General features: G+C 35.9%; 2 protein-coding genes across 2 annotated transcripts; one reads left to right on the top strand and one right to left on the bottom strand.

The window, feature by feature from the left end:
- Positions 1 to 1,372: 1,372 nt before the first annotated feature.
- Positions 1,373 to 19,630, bottom strand: LOC130054661 (putative lipid scramblase CLPTM1). The gene is made up of 15 exons (XM_056165096.1): positions 19,491 to 19,630; positions 19,245 to 19,338; positions 18,548 to 18,727; positions 17,567 to 17,725; positions 13,787 to 13,904; positions 12,871 to 12,956; positions 12,658 to 12,775; positions 12,444 to 12,546; positions 10,938 to 11,082; positions 10,699 to 10,792; positions 7,725 to 7,915; positions 7,430 to 7,525; positions 6,720 to 6,855; positions 6,353 to 6,520; positions 1,373 to 2,399 (listed from the first exon to the last, which is right to left on the bottom strand). The coding sequence occupies exons 2-15, from the start codon at positions 19,317 to 19,319 to the stop codon at positions 2,176 to 2,178; spliced, it is 1,893 nt and encodes a 630-aa protein (XP_056021071.1). The 5' UTR covers positions 19,320 to 19,338; positions 19,491 to 19,630; the 3' UTR covers positions 1,373 to 2,175.
- Positions 19,520 to 23,437, top strand: LOC130054982 (menin-like). The gene is made up of 2 exons (XM_056166122.1): positions 19,520 to 19,934; positions 23,346 to 23,437. The coding sequence occupies exons 1-2, from the start codon at positions 19,520 to 19,522 to the stop codon at positions 23,435 to 23,437; spliced, it is 507 nt and encodes a 168-aa protein (XP_056022097.1).
- Positions 23,438 to 23,581: the final 144 nt, after the last annotated feature.

Here is a 23,581-nt window from a genome sequence, read left to right as displayed (position 1 = left end):
TCAAAACTCCTTTATGCACCAAATTATAGGTAAAATGTGAGAAAAATAATCCTTCATTATTTACTCATGTGGGATAGAGAAATTCCACCTCTGGAACAAGATTTGCTGTCTTGGACTCGGCAAAGCCTCGTCCTAGACTGCGAATCTTGTCCCCTTGTTGGAATTTTCCTACCCCACACTAATACTAAAGAAGGATTCTATTAATATCTTGGGTTGACCTTGAGTGATGGTTTATTCTCTTGGTTTGACACTGAGTGATGATATTATCTCTTGGTTTGATCTTGAGAGATGATATTCTTGGTTTGATCTTGAGTGATGACATTATCTCTTTGTTTGATCTTGAGAGATGATATTCTTGGTTTGATCTTGAGTGATGGTATTTCTCTTGGTTTGATCTTGAGTGATGACATTATCTCTTCGTTCGATCTTGAGTGATGACATTATTTCTTGGTTTGATCTTGAGTGAAGGCATGATCATTATTTAAAAGATACATTGTTTCGGCAAACCCACTTGCATGCTATGTCAAACATAATTGATATGGTTTGGAATATAGTCTTGCAACACTTGGCCAGTCATTCTAAGCCCTCGTATTCCACCTATCAGCAATAATTGTTTGAAGAACGAACATAGATTGTGTCTTCATGTGGTCCTACTCGCTCGGTTGGTAGAGCACAACACTGGCATTTGATCTTCAGCAGGGACATATACTTTTCTCTGCTAAATTTGTTAAAAGTTATGGACTGACCACAATTTGAACAGATAGAATGGGCGATTCATATGCTCCAATCTTTGTTAGTGAGGTACAGTTTTAAAATCAGTCAACATATTGTATTCAAAAGCAATATTAATTAGTAGTGATCATGTGAGCACTATTGAACACGTCCATTCTGACTATCTAGCAGCAAGCAAACAAATGAACGCACCTGTGATTGCAAATGAACACACCTACGGACAAATAGAAATGATGAGGCATGACACAAATCAGAAGTTTTTTTGTGTGTGTGTACATGTTATTTTACATCCTATTTGAGAATTGTTCAGTCATATAAAGATGTCAGCAGCTTTAAGTTCCACAAATTTTGACCCATGCAAGGCACTCAAGGCTGTAGGAGTGACGGTTCTTTATCATCACTATGCATACCATGACTTGTAACTTTCATTTTTAAGGTCATTTCCAATATATCTTCTACAGCCAGGCGCAAGGTGAAGGTTGAGTCACTACCTCTGTTACACGCCTTATGTTTGATGATGCACTAAGAAAGATAGCTGAACCCGGATCTCCTAATTGCGAAGTGAGCTTTGAAACCACATGGCTACTCTTACTGTTGAACACCTCAGTTTTATCATAAATAACCTCTCCACTCATGTACATAAAAATCCAAATATTTTATCTAATACATAACTGATTACATTAGGCATATACGCAAGTATAAAATCTGCAAATGAATAAAAATAAATACACGTGTACATGAATGCAACATCACACTGTGAAGAAAGATTGTAGTCACATGATTTTGTAAGTTTTGAAGGATTTCTTTAGAAGTTATGGCAACACTTGAAGAGAAAAAATGTTGACGATAATAACATACCACAATATAACTTGTAAAAATTAATCCTATTTTTCTAAAATCAACTTTGCATTTCGCAGTCATTGCACACTTCTAACACTCCTTGCAGATGCTGTAAAATTAATCAAAATTTTGGCAAAGTGGTACAAGTTAATATAACGCTTTGCAATAAGTCATTGTTAAAAATACTGAATATTAAAACAGAATTGTTTTGTTATTGAAACATCAAATATCAGATAAATTGGACACAATATCGTTAACATTATAATTCAAATAGAAAGCAGGTTGTAAATGAGTTCCAAAGAACCAATAGTTTATAACCATGAAGAAAGTTAAAGTTTGATCTTATATCAGAGGATTGGAGTGAATTCAAACCTTGTTCATCACTGTGACACCCCATCACAACATCGATGTACATGTAGGTGACACATATATCATGATTATGAGTAATCCAACATGGCAGCAATCAGATGAACACAACATTAGCTCAAACAACAAATTCACAGATCCCTTTGAACTTGATCTAAGTACCACATTCATTAATATATACCTGTGTATACTAATGAGATCACTCAGTATCACAAATACAACATCGATTATTGACCATCAGTCTTTCTTTTTGTCCTCAGCAGATTTTTCTGTTGGTATATCCGAGTCTTCTTCAGGTTTTGACTGATCCATGATGGCTTGTGGTGACTCTGTTTCTGATTGGTCCACAACAGCTTTGCCATTCTGCTCAAACATTTCTTGACTAGTACCAAACTCATTCAGCCGAGTTGGGTCAATTGGATAAATCCATCGCTGGTAAAGGAAGATGAAAAATACCACATCTAGAAAAAAGAAAATCCAAATTAAGGAAGTTATCTCCTGAGCTTTTGAGCACAACTGCACAGGATGCAACAACTAAGTATTAAACTGGTTCAATACTGATCCCATTGGTGCAAACATATTACACATCTATTACTGAACCTTATCGAGTTGATAAAAAATGTGTCGATTCAATTTTCAAAGGGTTTTTCAGGGACTATATTTTGTGGCGGAAGGATTGACCGATCAAAAAGTTCTAAATCTGCGTGATAGTACAGTTTCTGGTTCATATAATATATCTTCTATTTGTATACTCCTATACCTGTATTTCGGTTCTATAATTTATAATACAAGTAGTTGTGACTTGGAACTAAATCAAATGTAACTTATCTATTTGGGTGATATTTTTTCGAAATACAACACCAATTCTAAAACAAGAGGCCCATGGGCCACATCGCTCACCTGAGTCACCTTGGTCCATATCAGTAGATTTTCCATATCTACATGTATTTGCATGTAAAACCGTAGTCCCTATTATGGCCCCAAACCTACCCCTGGAGGCCATGGTTTTTGCAAACTTGAATCTACACTATGTCAGAAAGCTTTCATGTAAATATGAACTTCTTTGGCCCAATGGTTCTTGAGAAGAAAACTTTTAAAGATTTTCCCTATATATTTGTATGTAAAACTTTGATCCCCTATTGTGACCCCATCCTACCCCAGGGGGGCATAATTTCAACAAACCTGAATCTGCACTATATCAGAAAGCTTTCATATAAATCTCAGCTTTTCTGGCTTAGTGGTTCTGGGAAGAAGATTTTTAAAGATTTTTCCTATATATTTGTATGTAAAACTTTGACCCCCTATTGTGGCCCCATCCGACCCCCGGGGCGGGGGGGGGGGGGGGGGGGGGCATGATCTTAGCAATTTATAATCTGCACTATATCAGGAAGTTTTCATATAAATTTCAGCTTTTCTGGCTCAGTGGTTCTTGAGAAGAAGATTTTAAAAGATGTTTCCTATAAATTTGTATGTAAAACTTTGATGACCCCCTTGAGGCCCCATTCAATCCCCGGGGTCCATGATTTTAACGAACTTGAATCTGCACTATATCAAAAAAAAAAAAAGAAAAAAAAAAAAAAAAAAAAAAAAACTTTGACCCCCTATTGTGGCCCCATCCAACCCCCGGGGGCCATGATTTTAACAATTTAGAATCTGCATTATATAAGGAAGCTTTCACATAAATCTCAGCTATTCTGACTCAGTGGTTCTTGAGAAGAAGATTTTTAAAGATTTTCCCTATATATTTGTATGTAAAATTTTGATCCCCTATTGTGGCCCCATCCGACCCCCGAGGGCCATGATTTTAACAATTTAGAATTTGCATTATACAAGGAAGCTTTCATATAAATCTCAGCTTTTCTGGCTCAGTGGTTCTTGAGAAGAAGATTTTTAAGATTTCCCCTATATATTTGTATGTAAAACTTTGATCCCCTATTGTGGCCCCATCCGACCCCCGGGGGCCATGATTTTAACAATTTAGAATCTGCATTATATAAGAAAGCTTTCATATAAATCTCAGCTATTCTGGCTCAGTGGTTCTTGAGAACAAGATTTTAAAAGATTTTTCCTATATATTTGTATGTAAAACTTTGACCCCCTATTGTGGCCCCATCCGACCCCCGGGGGCTATGATTCTAACAATTTAGAATCTGCATTATATAAGAAAGCTTTCATATAAATCTCAGCTTTTCTGGCTCAGTGGTTCTTGAGAAGAAGATTTTTAAAGATTTTCCCTATATATTTGTATGTAAAACTTTGACCCCCTATTGTGGCCCCATCCGACCCCCAGGGGCCATGATTTTAACAATTTAGAATCTGCATTATATAAGGAAGCTTTCATATAAATCTCAGCTTTTCTGGCTCAGTGGTTCTTGAGAAGAAGATTTTTAAAGATTTTCCCTATATATTTGTATGTAAAACTTTGACCCCCTATTGTGGCCCCATCCGACCCCCGGGGGCCATGATTTTAACAATTTAGAATCTGCATTATATAAGGAAGCTTTCATATAAATCTCAGCTTTTCTGGCTCAGCGGTTCTTGAGAAGAAGATTTTTAAAGATTTTCCCTATATATTTGTATGTAAAACTTTGATCCCCTATTGTGGCCCCATCCGACCCCCGGGGGCCAGGATTTTAACAATTTAAATCTGCATTTTATAAGGAAGCTTTCATATAAATCTCAGCTTTTCTGGCTCAGTGGTTCTTGAGAAGAAGATTTTTAAAGATTTTCCCTATATATTTGTATGTAAAACTTTGACCCCCTATTGTGGCCCCATCCGACCCCCAGGGGCCATGATTTTAACAATTTAGAATCTGCATTATATAAGGAAGCTTTCATATAAATATCAGCTTTTCTGGCTCAGTGGTTCTTGAGAAGAAGATTTTTAAAGATTTTCCCTATATATTTGTATGTAAAACTTTGATCCCCTATTGTGGCCCCATCCGACCCCCGGGGGTCATGATTTTAACAATTTAGAATCTGCATTATATAAGGAAGCTTTTATATAAATTTCATCTTTTCTGGCCCAGTGGTTCTTGAGAAGAAGATTTTTTAATGACCCAACCCTATTTTTACCTTTTCTTGATTATCTCCCCTTGGAAGGTGGCCTGGCCCTTTATTTTAACAATTTAGAATTCCCTTTACCTTAGGATGTTTTGTGCCAACTTTGGTTGAAATTGGCCCAGTGGTTGTTGAGAAGAAGTTGAAAATGTGAAAAGTTTACAGACGGACGGACAGACGGACGCCGGAATACGGGTGATCAGAAAAGCTCACTTGAGCTTTCAGCTCAGGTGAGCTAAAAAAGTTTAAATTAATTTACTCAAAATTTTGTATACAAATTCAAATATTTTTGCCAATAATTTAAAAATTTGGTCTCCAACCCTCACTTTTTAAAGTTTTATTTTAAATTTTAAGACAAGACCTTGAAAATCATGTGAAATTTTAGAAATTGACATTGCTCCAAATATATCTTTTTAAATTCTCAAATTTGATATCATGAATTTTTCAGTATATTAAGTGCAAAAAGGTCATTATTTATTTCCATTACCTGTATTAAACTTTTTTTTTTATCTGTATTGTTAGAAGACATAGATATGTATCTATTTTATGTAATGATTGATTTCTGTTGCTTATATTGTGTTAACACCAACAGACAAATCAAGTTTAATTGAACAAATTTCAAGTGCAAAAAGGTCATGTTTAGAACACTGTAGCTCAATAACAAGCATTGTGACCCCTATTCTTCTTTTCAGTTTCCTAATTCTCCTTCAACACAAAATTAAAAATACACTTCCCAAAAATTGACATTACTCCAAATGTCCGATGTGAACCTCTGTAAGTGACTCATTTTAAAACATAAGCATTAAAGTGTCTCATTACACAAATTCTGTTAAAAGGCTTGTTTAATCACTTTGAATGAAGCACCATCAAAAAAGTAATACAATCTCTCAATTATTTTAAATGATTTTTTGGTGGGTTTTTTTTTTCCTGGAATGATAAAAATGGTGTTTTGTTTACAAATAAGACATTCTAGAGTCCAGATTTCACTGTGATTTGGTGCATGATATGCATATCTAATAAACCATGCTTAAAAGTCTCAGGTAGACATTCTAATTATTTAGAAGAAAAAACATATAAAATCTGAAAACGTTTAAACAAGCCATTGTACAAAATGTTGGTGTAATGAGCTACCTTACGACTCAATCTCGTCAGGAAATCATTTCTGTTCTGTTATGTAAAATCAAGTGTGTTGTAATAGAGTATTTATATACAGTACCTGGCAAATGAATTTTTTCAGCAATTCATATACATGTATCAGTGTATCTTACATTCAATGTAGAAAGATACTTGATGCATTTCATATCATCTTGTCTTACTGAGCAATTTTTCTCACACAAGCACACTATCTCCTTACCATCTCTAAAACAGCCGATCCGGTACAGCGTAGGCATCTTAATGACAAATGCAAATATATCATCTATAAAAGTGTTGAGTGCTTTGTAAGTCATCATCCTCCAGGGAAGATGAGCAACAGACTTCATCTTGTAATTGATAAACAGCTGGGGTGTCATCATAATGAAACCTGTAAAAGTTGACATCATAATATAGAACTGCACACAGATTCAGACATCTTGGTAAAGATCTCGCCATATCTTCATCTTAAACTGTCTGTGTATTTACTGATAACAAATTTCTTTCTTTCACATATACTTTCAATGTATGTGAATTTCTTTGAACTTGAACCACAATTTCCAAAATATACATAAATCACAGCCACATACCAAACGTCAATAAAAATCCATAAATCATACTAAGCACCCATGAATACCAGCCCTTATGTTCCAGATACAACAGAGAGTATATAGCATATCCAACCAGCAGGGGGAAAAGCAACCAGGAGAGGTACTTAAATGCCATCTGTAATGTCAAACATTGAATACATGTAAATCAGTTCAAACATTGAATACAAACCAGGTCAAACATTGAATACATGTAAACCAGGTCAAACATTGAATACAAACCAGGTCAAACATTGAATACATGTAAACCAGGTCAAACATTGAATACACGTAAACCAGGTCAAACATTGAATACACGTAAACCAGGTCAAACATTGAATACACGTAAATCAGGTCAAACATTGAATACATGTAAACCAGGTCAAACATTGAATACATGTACACCAGGTCAAACATTGAATACATGTACACCAGGTCAAACATTGAATACATGTAAACCAGGTCAAACATTGAATACATGTAAATCAGGTCAAACATTGATACATGTAAACCAGGTCAAACATTGAATACATGTAAATCAAGTCAAACATTGAATACATGTAAACCAGGTCAAACATTGAATACATGTAAACCAGGTCAAACATTGAACACATGTAAATCAGGTCAAACATTGAATACATAAAACCATAACAAACGGTGAATACATGCTCAGCTTCATACATATATATTGGGGTAATAAAACATTTTCTTACCGTATCATATCTTTTGGTGTTGGACTCCGTATATGTAGATTTGTCTTCATAAGTCACACGTGGAATAACTCCAAACCATAGGTTTTCTCTGTCAATCTGAAACAGTCATTTCTTGATAGTGCATGCTGTCAAAAATATGTTTAGACAAAACTGTGGAGACATTTTCATCTTTGCACAATTTAATCTTCTTCATTTACTACTCTTACTGGTGGTTCAGGCCATGCACAAAATAAGCCAGTTTCTATGTACATGTATGTGATGGTATAACACACTACCCAGAAGAAATGTACCCTACCTTAAATGTAACAACTTTGGTAATTTTCCACATTTCAATGACCAAACCAACAGAGACGCTGACTTTGACCATGAAGTTGGTTTCATTATCCAACACGTACAGGACGACAATAAAGGACTGGAAGACATTGAAGAACACAGACCGCACGGACAAACCCTCTAAGGATTTACGATTCTTCCAAAACTGTATGTCTGAAAATCAATGACTCAAACTGTAAAACAACTTCCACACTCAACAAGGTGCAAGTGACCTAGACAATTTTGCCTGGATAAAATTAGCATGTTTGCATCAAAATATATTTCTTTATTCAGGTTATATGGTAAATGCTTGGATGACCCATGAAAGCTTATTTTCATTGGGATCCTTTATCTGGATTTTTAAGTGTGTAAGAGGGTCACTAGAGCGGGAGGAAGCCCATGCATCCAAACAGACAACCACCATACCCTCTCACATACAACAGCTGCCAATAACAACCACCATACCCCCTCACATACAACAGCTGCCAATAACAACCACCATACCCCCTCACATACAACAGCTGCCAATAATAATCACCATACTCCCTCACATACAACAGCTGCCAATAACAACCACCATACCCCCTCACATACAACAGCTGCCAATAACAACCACCATACCCCCTCACATACAACAGCTGCCAATAACAACCACCATACCCCCTCACATACAACAGCTGCCAATAATAATCACCATACTCCCTCACATACAACAGCTGCCAATAACAACCACCATACCCCCTCACATACAACAGCTGCCAATAACAACCACCATACCCCCTCACATACAACAGCTGCCAATAACAACCACCATACCCCCTCACATACAACAGCTGCCAATAACAACTACCAATAACAACCACCATACCCCCTCACATACAACAGCTACCAATAACAACCACCATACCCCCTTACATACAACAGCTGCCAATAACAACCACCATACCCCCTCACATACAACAGCTGCCAATAACAACCACCACACCCCCTCACATACAACAGCTGCCAATAACAACCACCATACCCCCTCACATACAACAGCTGCCAATAATAACCACCATACCCCCTCACATACAACAGCTACCAATAACAACCACCATACCCCCTCACATACAACAGCTGCCAATAATAATCACCATACTCCCTCACATACAACAGCTGCCAATAACAACCACCATACCCCCTCACATACAACAGCTGCCAATAACAACCACCATACCCCCTCACATACAACAGCTGCCAATAACAACCACCATACCCCCTCACATACAACAGCTGCCAATAATAACCACCATACTCCCTCACATACAACAGCTGCCAATAACAACCACCATACCCCCTCACATACAACAGCTGCCAATAACAACCACCATACCCCCTCACATACAACAGCTGCCAATAACAACCACCATACCCCCTCACATACAACAGCTACCAATAACAACCACCATACCCCCTCACATACAACAGCTGCCAATAACAACCACCATACCCCCTCACATACAACAGCTGCCAATAACAACTACCAATAACAACCACCATACCCCCTCACATACAACAACTACCAATAACAACCACCATACCCCCTCACATACAACAGCTACCAATAACAAGCACCACACCCCCTCACATACAACAGCTGCCAATAACAACTACCAATAACAACCACCATACCCCCTCACATACAACAGCTACCAATAACAACCACCATACCCCCTCACATACAACAGCTGCCAAAAACAACCACCACACCCCCTCACATACAACAGCTGCCAATAACAACCACCATACCCCCTCACATACAACAGCTACCAATAACAACCACCATACCCCCTCACATACAACAGCTGCCAATAACAACCACCATACCCCCTCACATACAACAGCTACCAATAACAACCACCACACCCCCTCACATACAACAGCTGCCAATAATAACCACCATACTCCCTCACATACAACAGCTGCCAATAACAACCACCATACCCCCTCACATACAACAGCTGCCAATAACAACCACCATACCCCCTCACATACAACAGCTGCCAATAACAACCACCATACCCCCTCACATACAACAGCTGCCAATAACAACCACCATACCCCCTCACATACAACAGCTACCAATAACAACCACCATACCCCCTCACATACAACAGCTGCCAATAACAACCACCATACCCCCTCACATACAACAGCTGCCAATAATAACCACCATACCCCCTCACATACAACAGCTGCCAATAACAACCACCATACCCCCTCACATACAACAGCTGCCAAAAACCACCACCATACCCCCTCACATACAACAGCTGCCAATAACAACCACCATACCCCCTCACATACAACAGCTGCCAATAACAACCACCATACCCCCTCACATACAACAGCTGCCAATAACAACCACCATACCCCCTCACATACAACAGCTGCCAATAACAACTACCAATAACAACCACCATACCCCCTCACATACAACAGCTACCAATAACAACCACCATACCCCCTCACATACAACAGCTGCCAAAAACAACCACCATACCCCCTCACATACAACAGCTGCCAATAACAACCACCATACCCCCTCACATACAACAGCTGCCAATAACAACCACCATACCCCCTCACATACAACAGCTGCCAATAACAACCACCATACCCCCTCACATACAACAGCTGCCAATAACAACCACCATACCCCCTCACATACAACAGCTACCAATAACAACCACCATACCCCCTCACATACAACAGCTGCTACTAACAAGGATCAATCCCAGATAACAGCAGCGAGAAGCAAGTGTGCTCCAACGATATTACCCGAATGTTAAGAGAAATCATGTCTTAAGTTCACAATTTTTGCCGCAATCAAAACATAATCCATTTTTTTGTTTTACGCCCAAATTCAACTTTCATCGGGTCTTGCTTGGACTAAAATCAAGGTAGGAGATTACCGTTTTTGAATGCCAAGAATTCAAAGACACTGTGAACAATGGATATAATGACAGTCAAAGCCAGAAGGTATGGATTAGTCTCCAACACTGTGGTCTGCAAATAGAAAGAAGATTTATCTAAGAAAAGCTGCTCGATTAAAGGTCATTCATTAAAAACAAATGTTTTAAATAATTCTTATTCAAAGTCACAGAAAAATGAAAATTTTATAAGATTTATCCCATAAATTGACTATTTCTACCTTGAGGCTGTCCTGATCTTCATCTGATTCCTCCATGAAGTCTGATCCTAACATTCCATACCATTTATTTCTCATGCCCTGGGCAGCATACATCTGCCACTTAAACAGGGAGATTGGACTGTAAGTTATAGTCAGGTTCAACACACTGAAATATAAAACGTTTAACATCTATATACATGTATGGTATGGGCCTCATCTGGCTCATGAACATGTTTTATTACAATTCAACTTTTGTGTAACAAAGCCATGACATTACAATCAATTTCCCTCTAATGCTTGTCATTTGATGTCTGAAATGAAGGATTTTAACATCCTTTGTTTTAAAACATGCATTCTTTTGTCAAATTTCAAAAATGCCTGAAAAACCTTGCATATATGTGATCATAAGTTAGCATTACCAGCATCAGGTTGTGTATATGTTGAAGGATATTCGATACCAAAAAAAAAAAGTTGTAAATTTTCTATAACATTCAAAGGTTGAAATATATTACCCCTCCCTATATAACTCCATAGTCCCCACTGTTTTGGATTTCATTGGAAAAACATGGAGATAAATTACATCCCAAACGGTAAATTGTATTCATTTTACTTACAAAAACAAATTTTCATTTCATCATTTTTGAAAAGTTTGTTTGTAGCACATGAGTGTTCATAGCATTAGCATTTATGTTCAATATAGTGCTTCAGGATCGAAAAAGTGATACAGTTAGTCACACAAGTAAACAATTATTCTCCTTATCTTGATATCATTTCAACACACACATCATTTGTTTTTTAGTTCAAAGAGTTCATATCTTTTGCACCACTTCACATTTTTCATTGATGTCATATATTTTTGTGCACTCACATTTTTCATAAAAAAATAAAAAATAAATATTTATTCGGCATATATATATATATATATATATATATATACACACACATACAAACATACATGTCAAGGATAACCCATGAAAGCTCGAAAGCTTATGTCCAATGGGGTCCTTTTGATGCACGGATGTTTGCGCTAGGGGGTCATTTATGTGGGAGGAAACCGGAGTACCTGGAGGAAACTCACGTGTCCGAGCGGGCGACCGCCATACCCTCTCACATACAACCACTGCCGATTACGGGGATCGAACTTGGGTCGCAGCAGTGAGAAGCAAGAGTGCTACCCGGACACCCTTTGATGTTGTATATTTTTGTGCTCTTCACATTTTTCACTGATGTCGTAAATTTTTGTGCACTCACATTTTTCATTGATGTAATTTTTTGGTGATATTTACAAAGTCAGTAATCTATCAAAGTCGATTAGGTAATAAACATAAATAAAAAAAATTTACGATGCCTTAACTGTTGCATTAATTAATAAAATGAATACATTTATTGATAATAAAAAAATAATTTGATACAAAATTAAATCATCTATGTGGGCATTGGTAAGTTGTGTTTGTGAGTAACTTCAAATCTTTTTTTTTTTGGCTCTTGAGAGTGGCTTAAAACCAATTAACAATGATATTCACTTACGGTGTTGTCTGATTGATTGGCATATAGTCAGTGTTCAGGTTCCAGTAATCATTGAAGTACAGTATTGGCTGGTATTTGTCAGTGCCTGGTAGAAACTCCAAATCTATTCAAAGTCAAGTCATGGAGTGAGAATGTTATCACATATAAGGCAAAATGAACAACAGCTTTATGTATATAAGGTGAAATGAAGTACAACTGTACAACAGAAACTCACACTCATCAAGAGGTTGTGGTACATGACTTTTCATCCAGGGAGAATGATCATCCATCAGATTAATAGTCAGGTTTGGATGCCAGTAGTTCAGAATCTCAAAAGAACTTCTATTTTCAGTCTAAAAATCCAAAGCACAGTTTAGTATCATTGCATTATTTTTTATCCTCCGTTTCCCCAGTCAATAAAACATGCGACAGTCATATCATGTCTGACCTGAATGAGATCCGGGTGCACTTCTGTTTCCCCCGTCAATAAATTCGCTGTTTTTTGGTATCTTCTTTTCTTATATCTATTGAGACCTAGATGTACAAAACAAAATCACTATTAATAGGCAATACACAAATCTGTTGATTTTCTTCCTTACCTACATACTAATAAATGTACAATATACTTCTTCATCACCAATATATATATGTATTTTATTTAAATACTGTGCATATTAACAGATATTCAATCCTCCTCTTTGTGTTAAAAATCATACTATATATAGTAAAAACACGAATAACAGTGAACATGTTTATAATGAATTCATGTTTACAGTGAAGTGATTGTCATTTCCTATAATTCTAAACATCTTATGAACTTATTGCATATTATACAATTATTGCTGTTTTTGAGGTCAATACGATGATTTATACACCTGAGCAGTACAATATTCACCGAGACCGAAGGGTGAGGTGAATATTGTACTTCGAAGGTGGCTAAATCATCGTATTGACCTCAAAAACAGCAATAATTGTTTTATTATATGATTAAATGATTAAAAAACCCTTCAAGATTGTTCTTTGCTTTAATTGTAAGTTTCAACTACCTATTTTTGGTCCTATGTGGAAAAAATAATTCCTTATGTTCACCTGGAAGCTCTATTTTTGGTCCTATGTGGAAAAAATAATGCCTTATGTTCACCTGGAAGGTCACGTGCAGGTAAACATAACGTAGTATGATTTCTACATTGTTGGATCTCAGCCAATAGAGAGCCAGGAATTATTCAATCATATAATAAAACAAATTACTTTTACAATGAATCATAATTGTTTGTCCTCAGCAATTCGCAATATCAGCATGTTTTTTTAAAATGTATATGATACCAAAATAGTTTAAAGTATGATTGTTGGTGTGTAATACTTACGTTTTGACCTGGACACTGTAAATTTCCTCGAGTACTTCCCCTTATCCTTAGGGTTAGGAGATTTACCCTCTTTCACAAAGTAACAATGAAGATAGACTGACCCATTGTTTATCACACTCTGTTGATACACAAACAAGAGTTATGTTAAAAAAATCTCCACAAAATTCAACATTTAATACATTAAGGAGGAATAATATGCCAGAGAAATTTTATATGAATGAAAAGTGGAGGATATGTACAATACTATTTTGAAATTGAATACTTTCAGATTTATTTTTATTTAGTTTAAAAAATACAGTTTCAGTACAAAGCAATCTGGAAAAATATTTAAAACTGTTGGACTTGACGATTTGTCGACACGTTAGCTAACTAAACAACCCAGCTTGAAAACTGAATACAAATACAGTCAAACCTGTATTAAGAGACCGTCCAACGGAGAATGGAAAAAAGGTCACATGACAGGTGGTCTCTTAATACAGGTTGCCTATTTTCCGCAGTTAATGGATAAAATGTCGTAAATAATTTGTATAATGGAGAAAATGACTACATGTATTTGGAATTTATCATTAAAGGGAACGTAGGGTATAAAAAAATATTTTCACATTTCAAATACTAAATATTTAGTAATTAAGTCCACTGGTTATTTCCATTTGATTGTAATCTGTTGTGTAGAAATCGGCTATTAAATATAGCTACACATCATCTGCTGGAGGCTGCCATTTTGTAAGATAAAGTTATCGCTCTTTAAGATATTTCCCACAATCCCATCTGTTTATGGCGTATACCGGGCAATTGCCTCTCAGTGAAAGCATCTGATCATGTCTGACTGCAAAGGATATCAATATGAGCCTGATTATAATGAAGAGGAATTATTAGCAGATTCAAATGAAAACACTAGTGCATTGGGATAAATTGATGAAAACGACACTCTTAATTCTTAAACTTTTAATTTTGTATTCTTTATACAGGATTGTTCATGATCTTCACTTCTTCATTCTTCACTTGAACATTCCTTAGCACATATGATGGACAATGACTGGGCAATTCTATCTGTGTATGTTGCACAAAGTTGATTTATTCTTCAATATGGATTGAGAGTGGGATATTTTTGTCACTATTCATGTCTTCATTGAGCTGAAAATATAAAAATGAAATCAAACCATTAATTTATAACTTTAGTAATAAATTTTCATGAAAGTGCATGTACATGTATTTCACACAACAAAGAGTTTATTTTTCATAGTAGTTTTCTCTCTTTCTGATTTATTAGTACATCTGTTTACAAGAGAATCTTACAATGTGAATCTGTATACAGCACAAATCAGTTGATTATCACTACACCCCTGCAGTAATTGCCACGTAAATGTCAAGACTTGAAAGATTAACTGCACAGGGGGAATTAAAATGACCTTGGTTGTAAAACTTTGTTAATCATTTAATAGAGAAGTGCATCAAATTACCTGTTTCCTTAGATGCTGATAGTCCAGGTTGGTCAATAGGTTCTGCATATGAGTTTTCATTGGTTTCCAAAAGAAAATGGATTAGCTGAAAAATAATGACTAATTAATTATATATACTTACTTCATATATACTATACTTCATATATACTATACTTCATTTGTTTACTTGTGATTTTTGAAAGTATTACATGTATCCTGCTTTTCCTCATCTTTTTGAGCTATTTTCTCTTATTTCTTAGGCTTGCTGCCATCAAATATTTTAATTACTGCATCTTCTTTTTAATAGGTTTTGGTGTGTATCCCAATATCTTAACTTAAATAGATATTAATTTAACTTTGAATATTTAAAAAGCAGTGTTTACCCATCCCTTCATATTTAGCCTGTACAAAATGTTCACTGGATAAGGATAGATTAAATTAGAAAATTATTATATAAGTAAAAGTTTGTTGTAAATAAACTCTGGTTATACACATTAAGAATTATTAGTATTTACTGAGTAAAAAGCAAATATAACTGGTACTTACCCTGATATCCTCTTTAAAAGACTCTTTCTCAAAATGCCGTTCAAAAACAAAAGATTCATTTCCATTTATGTATCCAATTATTGCACAATGTTCATAGTTTTGGTGGGAGATCAGGGATGCTAAAAGGTAAATACATGTATTCCTTTTCCTTTGACCACAGTGCAAAATTTCGCTTGAACTCCGACATTTAGATTATAGATACTCTGTAACCCATTTAGTGCTAGGCACAGCAGTTGTAATGAATTGCCACATACACGTCATCAGCCGCCATGATAAGAGATTCTCCCATTCAGCTCAGTTTTCAGTGTAAATGACAGATTAAATCTTGTTATCAGCAGCAATTATTTTTTCTATGCTAGATTTTGTTGTCTGCATGGTACCAGTTTTCACATATCAAAATTTGATTTTTGACCCTACGTTCCCTTTAAGAATATCAAGTACGGTTTTAATAGCTGCAAAATAAAATTAATAATACACTGTTGTTAAAAATCTAGAATATGATGTGTTGTATCATAATTTTCTATTCATCAAAAATTACATTTTTAATCTATTTAAGAATGATAAACTTTGCATGCATTTCATATTACACATCTACATGAGATTTAAAAATTATTTATGAACTGCATGTAGATTTTCTAAAACTTAAAAACACTTTGTTGTAAAGAGTATTTATGTATAGCCTACTTGTACAGTGTGACTAAAAAATGCAATGCTTGTGGTAAGAAAGCAGATGGTGAAGTGTTGCATCTCCTTTTGTACAATACATGCTGGAAAAATGTTATTCAATTTGAGAAACATTAAATAAATCACAATATCAATTGTACATGCACAGCAAATCTTTTAAGCTTAGAACTAATGCAGGCAATTTTCTTGAACTCGGACGTGTCAAATACTCGGGACATGTCGAAGTGAGCCGCTAATTCCGGTCATTATTCTGGAAACCTCTAGTATCTCATGCAGGAAAAACTTCGAATACTCCGTTTAAAATTTCAGTCCTAAGCACAATATTTACCTGATTTATATCACAATGGGGCAAATTTTTACTCTGTTGAACATAATGGTATATCATAATGGTATAACAAGTGGTAGATTTTCATTTCCGATCTAGCCTACCCGGCACTTCTTAAAGTTTGTCGAAATTCACACCTTCAAATACACCAGCCTTGATTCCCTGATCCTTGATTTTGTTAAATAAACATCAACTCGGGTTTTATTAATTAACCACACACGACACTGCATGTTGACGACTTAGGTATAATAATTTATTCAGAGGGCCGACTAAACAAGATCATCGCCAAACTGTGCATATCAAAACGAAAGTGTTAGGGGCGATAATTCCCAGAATAGTCGTGCGTTTGAAAACGAAAGTGTTAGGGGCGATAGTTCCCAGAATAGTCGGCTCAACTGAAATCGAAAGTAGTAATCACGTTGTAATCGAAAAATGTACAGTCGTTAAATAGAGGTAAAATTTCGTGAAAATACACGAAAAGGTTGTAAAAATCATGGTCGTTGGTCGCGTCAGACAGGTGGTCGTTTAATACAGGTACAATATATAGAGTAACGTCTTGGGGGGAACTTTTTATGGTCACATACGACAGTGAGTCGATTAATACAGTGGGTCGCTATGGCAGTTTTGACTGTATTGCCGATATTCATATTTTCATGCTTTAAGAGGAAATCAGCTATTATGATGATGTAGTATACCTCTTTAAAACCACAGTATATCAGAAATAACAGTCTATGACTTATCAGTGGTTCATTAAAAAAAAAAACTAATGTTTTCTGTCTAACTCACTTGTGGTGTATGGACTTTGCTCTCCATGACATAGGAACCATCACCATTAGGTCCACTGATCCAGTCCCCATACTCCAGACCTTTCTGTACCCAGAATAGTGCCTCTTTATTGTCAAAATCAGTAAACTCCTCTTGTTCCGACAGGAAGATATACATGTCCTACAGAAGGAGAAATGTATATATGATGAGATTATGTTCTACAGAATGAGAAGTGTATACACATTAGGGCTGATTGAAAAATCATGATTAGGTCATGCTCTACAGAATGAGAAGTGAATATTCATTAGGACTGATTGAATAATCATGATTACATTATGTTCTACAGAAGAAGTATATACACATTAGGACTGAATGCTTGGAGCACTGTCAAAGTTCTTTGAGGAAGAACATGGGAAGTGTTCACAAGATGATCATAGTTTAAGGAAGTTCAGAATTTTTTTTTTTTTTTTTTTTAAATATTGACCCTAATTTTGTAGATGTTACCAGAAACAAAGTTAATTTGTTTTTTTAAACCTAACAAAATAAACAATATCCATACATAATTTTGTCAGCATGACTTCAATGTCTAAAGACTTAAAACTGACCAATCAACAAGTGTCCCATCATGCAGTGCTGTTGATCATAGACATTATAACAAAATGTGCAAGAAATTACTATTATTTTGATAATCAAAGTCCAGAATGACAAATCAGAAAACCATCAAAAATAGATATGTACATCTTCCCATCATAGTGGAATCTACTGTGCAAAAAGTTCATAACAGTCTCATGCATTCTGTTAAAGAAACAATGCTCATAAATATTGTGGGCAGACAGACAGACAAAGTGAAAACTATAGGGCTTTAAGCATTCAAGCCCTCTGATGATATTCTTTGAACAACTTGTGCATAGTTTGATCAGAATGAATTATATAAAGTCAGTTCTCTTAAATATAAACTCTGGCATAAACTGGAATTTCTTCTTTAGAGAAGCCTCTTATTACCATATGCATGCCTTTAGAATAGATATTTTGAGCATAAGGGGTTTTCCCTCCTTTTTCATCTGTTGAATTGGCTGGTGGTGTTGTTCCTCTCCTGAAGAAACTGCTGATCATGTAAATGATAAGCATTCGCACCGCCAAGGATTTCAGTGTTGACCATACCCCGGGTCTTGCTTGTTCTTGCTAAAAGACACAAAGTAAAACATGTGCAATAACATTATGAAACATATTCAAACAATTCGTGTGATGAATTAACTAAGAATGATTCATGGCTGGACCGAACTGCCCTGTCTAATTAGATAACCATTCAGGTATTTACACGTTTTTCAGAATCAAAATGTGAAGGTTTGCGAAGAGCAATGATCAGTGGATGTAGACTATGCCTGTCCACTTCCCTAAACCAAAGAGAATACACAAAGGCCTGCTCCTGGCTTGGGGGGAAATCTGTTTGAAAAAAATCAACAACTTTACAGTTTAGATAGACTGTTGTTATTTCTTCGCATACTTAATTTGTTGTACAAGCCCGGAGCAAGCCTCTGTGCCTGGACTGATAAGATTCCATCAATGCAACGTGTCTTTGTCTCATTTGATTCATGACTATGTAAAATGAATATATCATCACAACATACTTTGTTAGTTTGTAATTGACATGAAATATCGTATTTATTTTTTAAACATGATTAGATCTAAGATGTTTTACCTGTGCCGCCCCATTGGCTTGTCCGCCGTCAGCAACGTTCCCGTTTACACCTTGTGCCAGCTGAGTGTCCGCCATGTTTTCTTGGTTTTGTAATCTAGAAACCAAAAGCAATGGAACAAAATTTTTAATTTCAAAGGATACGTTTTTAAATTATCTTTAAATAAAAAAGAAGTTTCTTAAGGAAACTATTTTTCTGGTAGTTAAGTAATGTTATCTACAAAATACAAATCAAAACATGGAAATTACCTTTAGAGAGTAAAAATTTAGCATTAAAGATGGCGGGATTCCGCGATAGGGAAAAACAATTTTTCCCACTTCAAAATGTTCAAGATGTTGTAAAATTGTTTCGGGATCAATTGACATGTGGCGAGGAGCCTAATTTATCACTGCTGTCAATCATTCTTGGAGTCATCGAAAATATTTTGACTGTCAATCGGGCAGTACCAACTGAAGTGGACAATTCCTCGAATCTGGAGCCGATATTCCCGGTTGTCGAACTACATACAATCGAAGCCCTTTATTCCAAGTTTGAGACACATATCAAACGATCTGTCGATTTGACAAAGTTCCCAGGTCCCCATGCTACAAGAGAGCTTGTAAAACACGTTTCAGACGTCATATGGGGTTCCCTTACACGAAGTTTTTACAAGGACAAGGCGCATTTACAATCGTTGTACAGCTTTTTAACGGGTAAAAGTATTGAAATACGAATATGAAACACAAATTGAAATGATTTTTAGCAACTCAGTTATATGAATTTTGAGTTTTTATTCTCATTTAGAGTTGTCATACGATTAGTTTTCCACAAACTCGAGTCAAATGTGGGTTAATCGGTGTAGCCATTACGAGAGCGCGTCATTTGATGACGCTTAATGATAATCGATGTATGACTAATTATCATATTACAAGCAGATGTGTTGACTATTGATTTTTCTTACTCCTGCTTTCGAACTAAGTATTCATTATTGAATTTGATTAGACCTATCTTTTTGTAGAAAACGCAATGACAGGCTTGACTTCTTAAGTTACTATTCCTATTAAAACAATAAATTTGATAAATAATTTAACTTCAAGGAGGCATTTATTTAGTTTTTAGATAATGGAGAACTCTTTTATTGACACTAGTGCAAGTAATATCATTTGATAATACATATGAATTAAATCGCTTTGAAAAAAAAAAAGTAAATTATAATAGGTGTTTGTAGAGCAAGATAAAAACATTTACAGGCCAAAAAAGAGTGAGTGTTTTGTTAAATGTGCCCCCCCCCCCAAAAAAAAATAGGGTAGGTAGGTTGGTGATAACATTTTTTTATTTAATATTTATTCAGTAGACTGATAATTTCCGTGAAATTAAATACATAGACATATAACGGATCATTGTCTGCCATTTGAGCGCTTTGATAGACACTTTTTCAATTGTGTTTGGTACAAGTGTCTTTTCGACTGTGCTTTGTGAAAAACTGTATTAGTGAAACCAATTACAGTTTGCAATTTGGATATGAAATAAAAAGTACTTGAGTCGGCGGGTAAAAGTAGGGTCGGTTGGGTTACTGGAAACACGTTTTATTTTATTTTTTTGGCCTTACATTAGAAATATATCGGGCAGTTTGAATTTTAATTCTAATTTCTAAAACTTTATAACGATTTGATTTTTAAAGCTAGAGAACACTTTCAGAGTGCATACATCTGTCAAATAACAGGACTGGATTCTATAGGTAATTAAACCTAGGACTTTTACTTTACCAGTCAGATGCTCAAAGAATATGCCGTTTCGTTGGAGTTATTATACCCCCCGCAACAAGTTGTGGGGGGGGTATACTGGAATCGGGTTGTCCGTCCGTCTGTAGACACAATGGTTTCCGGGCTCTAAAGCATTATCCTTTCCACCTACCGTCACCATATCATATATATGGACTACCCATGGGATGAAGATGTTCCCTATCGATTTTGGGGTCAAAGGTCAAGCACACTGGACATCGAAGTAGCAATATGGTTTCCGGGCTCTAAAGCGTTATCCTTTCCACCTACAGTCACCATATCATACATATGGACTACCCATGGGATGAAGATGTTCCCTATTGATTTTGGGGTACAAAGGTCATGCGCACTGGACATCGAAGTAGCAATATGGTTTCCATTTAAATTCTTTAATGGCTTTTTTCATCGCATGGAGATGCTGTGTTCCTAGATACCTTTTGGATCATAATACTGAAGTTTTACCTATTACCAACACCCTTTGGGAGATTGGGGTAAGCGGGGGGTATTCTTAGTGAGCATTGCTCACAGTACCTCTTGTTTCCCATTGGAGAACTCTCATACATAGTAAGGCGTGAAATTATATGTTTACAATTTACATGCTGGAGTAGGACAAATATTCATCACTTCATAAGTAGGCAGTTTCATCAACCGAAATTGGTGGCACATAAACTAAGTAAATGATAAGTATTCAGGGAGTAATAAAATGTATGGAATTCTTTTTATATCACATTATTTTGTTGCTTGTATATATCATATCCAGGATCTTACTTGAAAATATGACATTGTTTTTATATTTCCACTTTAGAAAAATATTTCTTTTGATAGTATTTTGTATTTCCAGAGTTCTTGAAATTTCTTTTGAAGTGTCAGACATTTGGTCCGATACTGTTAGAAATAGTGTCAGCCCAAACAAAATTTTATCAGTCCAGAAAAAAATGCATTGCTTTTGAGGTTTTTATAAATTTTATTTATAATCAACTACATGTGTTATTGTATTCAATCTCCATCTCAGCTATACATTCATAAATTCTCCTTTCATACCCTTTCGCATCTTCCTCACACTCTGAATCTTCTTCAATTCACTGAGACACTTTTTTGCTCCATTTCTCTCTCATCCTCCACTTCTGTCCCATCCTCCACTTCTCTCTCACCCCACTTCTCTCTCACCCTTCACTTTTCTCTCTATCCTGTCTATTCCTCTCAACTTCTTTCTCATCTTCCTCTGTAATCGTTTAAATTACTCTCTCTCACTTTGGCCCGGGTGTAGTTGGTCTCGCGACTTTGAGCAGATGGTGTCACCTAGTAATAGGTAAAACCGCATCAAACAAAAGTCATTGTCTCCCAGATTCCCGGTTTCTTTTCTCCTCGTAGTTCTCACAACAGATTCCTCACGTTTACGTTTCAATGTCTTGCCAGATTTAGCATCAGTTTGAAAATTTATGGGCCACATGGCCGCCATTTTTCCCGGTAAAAAATGGACTTCGATCCCGATCTTTTATCGGCCATCAGGACCGACAATTAAGTAATTTTTGTCGGACATTTACTACTTTTATCGGATAATCCGACATTACCGACACTTTTCAAGAACTCTGTATTTCCCACGTTTACATATTTTAATAGTAGCAGTTTTAATACTTTTCATCATCTGTCCCACTTGAGCATTTAAAGTTCCACTAAATGCACTTTCTACACAGAAAAGCTCTGATCTCAAAACTGGCGTATTTGGTCATCCTGGATGTGTCCACGCAGTGTTCAATTTGGCATATTTTTATTGTGCAAATGCAAATTTGTTGTGGGAACAATGGGCCCCTTTACAATTGATCAATGTTTACCAGGTTCTATTGTATATGTAATACACATGTAGAACGTGTTGCCTAAGTACTAAAAATGGGGTATCTAATAATTTAGTGTGCATAATAAAACAATTTAATAGGAAGTAATGATATTTGTGTGTGTTGTAATTAGGACTTGACTGAAGCAGTGAAAATGAAACACGTATCTGGTTGTTTCGAAGCTGCAGAACTTAATGTAAGCTTCCTAGTCTTAAAAATTTGACTTGAGCGATATAGTGCCATGTTATAAAATCTTCAGTTTATGGTACAGCTATTCAGTTTGCATGATACTGCGGCCACATAATTTAAAATCAAATTAATGAACCTGTAACAAGTTCTTCTGTTTACCTAATCATTAGTCAGTAACATAGAAGAAAAAATAAGCAAATGAAAAAAAATATTTGACAGGTAGTTCATGTAATATTAAAGAATGCTATTCTATTTCATGTAACAAATTCCTAGAAATTTATATTCTTTGATGGTAACATTCAGCAATGTTGCTCTGTTTCAGGTAACAAGTTGGACTGTTTCGGTGTAGCCTTTGGCGTTGTTGCAGCTTTTCAGATCCTGAGATACAAGGGACGTCCATCTCGCTCTCTCTGAGGACACGCCTGGGTTGTGTTTGGGGAGGATCTCGCTGAGACGGCAGAAGTCACCTGGCATGGTATGTAATCATATCTAGATAAATAATCGAATATACATGGACTAACATGTGTAGATTTGTTGGAACATATGTCATTGCAGGGA

The sequence above is a fragment of the Ostrea edulis genome, chromosome 5 (genome assembly GCF_947568905.1).
Source record: "Ostrea edulis chromosome 5, xbOstEdul1.1, whole genome shotgun sequence".
NCBI lineage: Eukaryota > Metazoa > Mollusca > Bivalvia > Ostreida > Ostreidae > Ostrea > Ostrea edulis.
The sequence above is the reverse complement of the archived record's forward strand: the minus strand, read 5'-3'. Positions and strand labels throughout refer to the sequence as shown.

Coding starts and splice junctions, on each gene's coding strand:
- LOC130054661 (XM_056165096.1), bottom strand. CDS start 19,319: ATGGCGGACACTCAGCTGGCACAAGGTGTAAACGGGAACGTTGCTGAC. Junction 18,728..19,244: donor AAGCCAATGGGGCGGCACAG/GTAAAACATCTT, acceptor TGTGTCTTTTAG/CAAGAACAAGCAAGACCCGG. Junction 13,905..17,566: donor GCAAAGTCCATACACCACAA/GTGAGTTAGACA, acceptor GTGTATCAACAG/AGTGTGATAAACAATGGGTC.
- LOC130054982 (XM_056166122.1), top strand. CDS start 19,520: ATGGCGGGATTCCGCGATAGGGAAAAACAATTTTTCCCACTTCAAAAT. Junction 19,935..23,345: donor GTTGTACAGCTTTTTAACGG/GTAAAAGTATTG, acceptor GCTCTGTTTCAG/GTAACAAGTTGGACTGTTTC.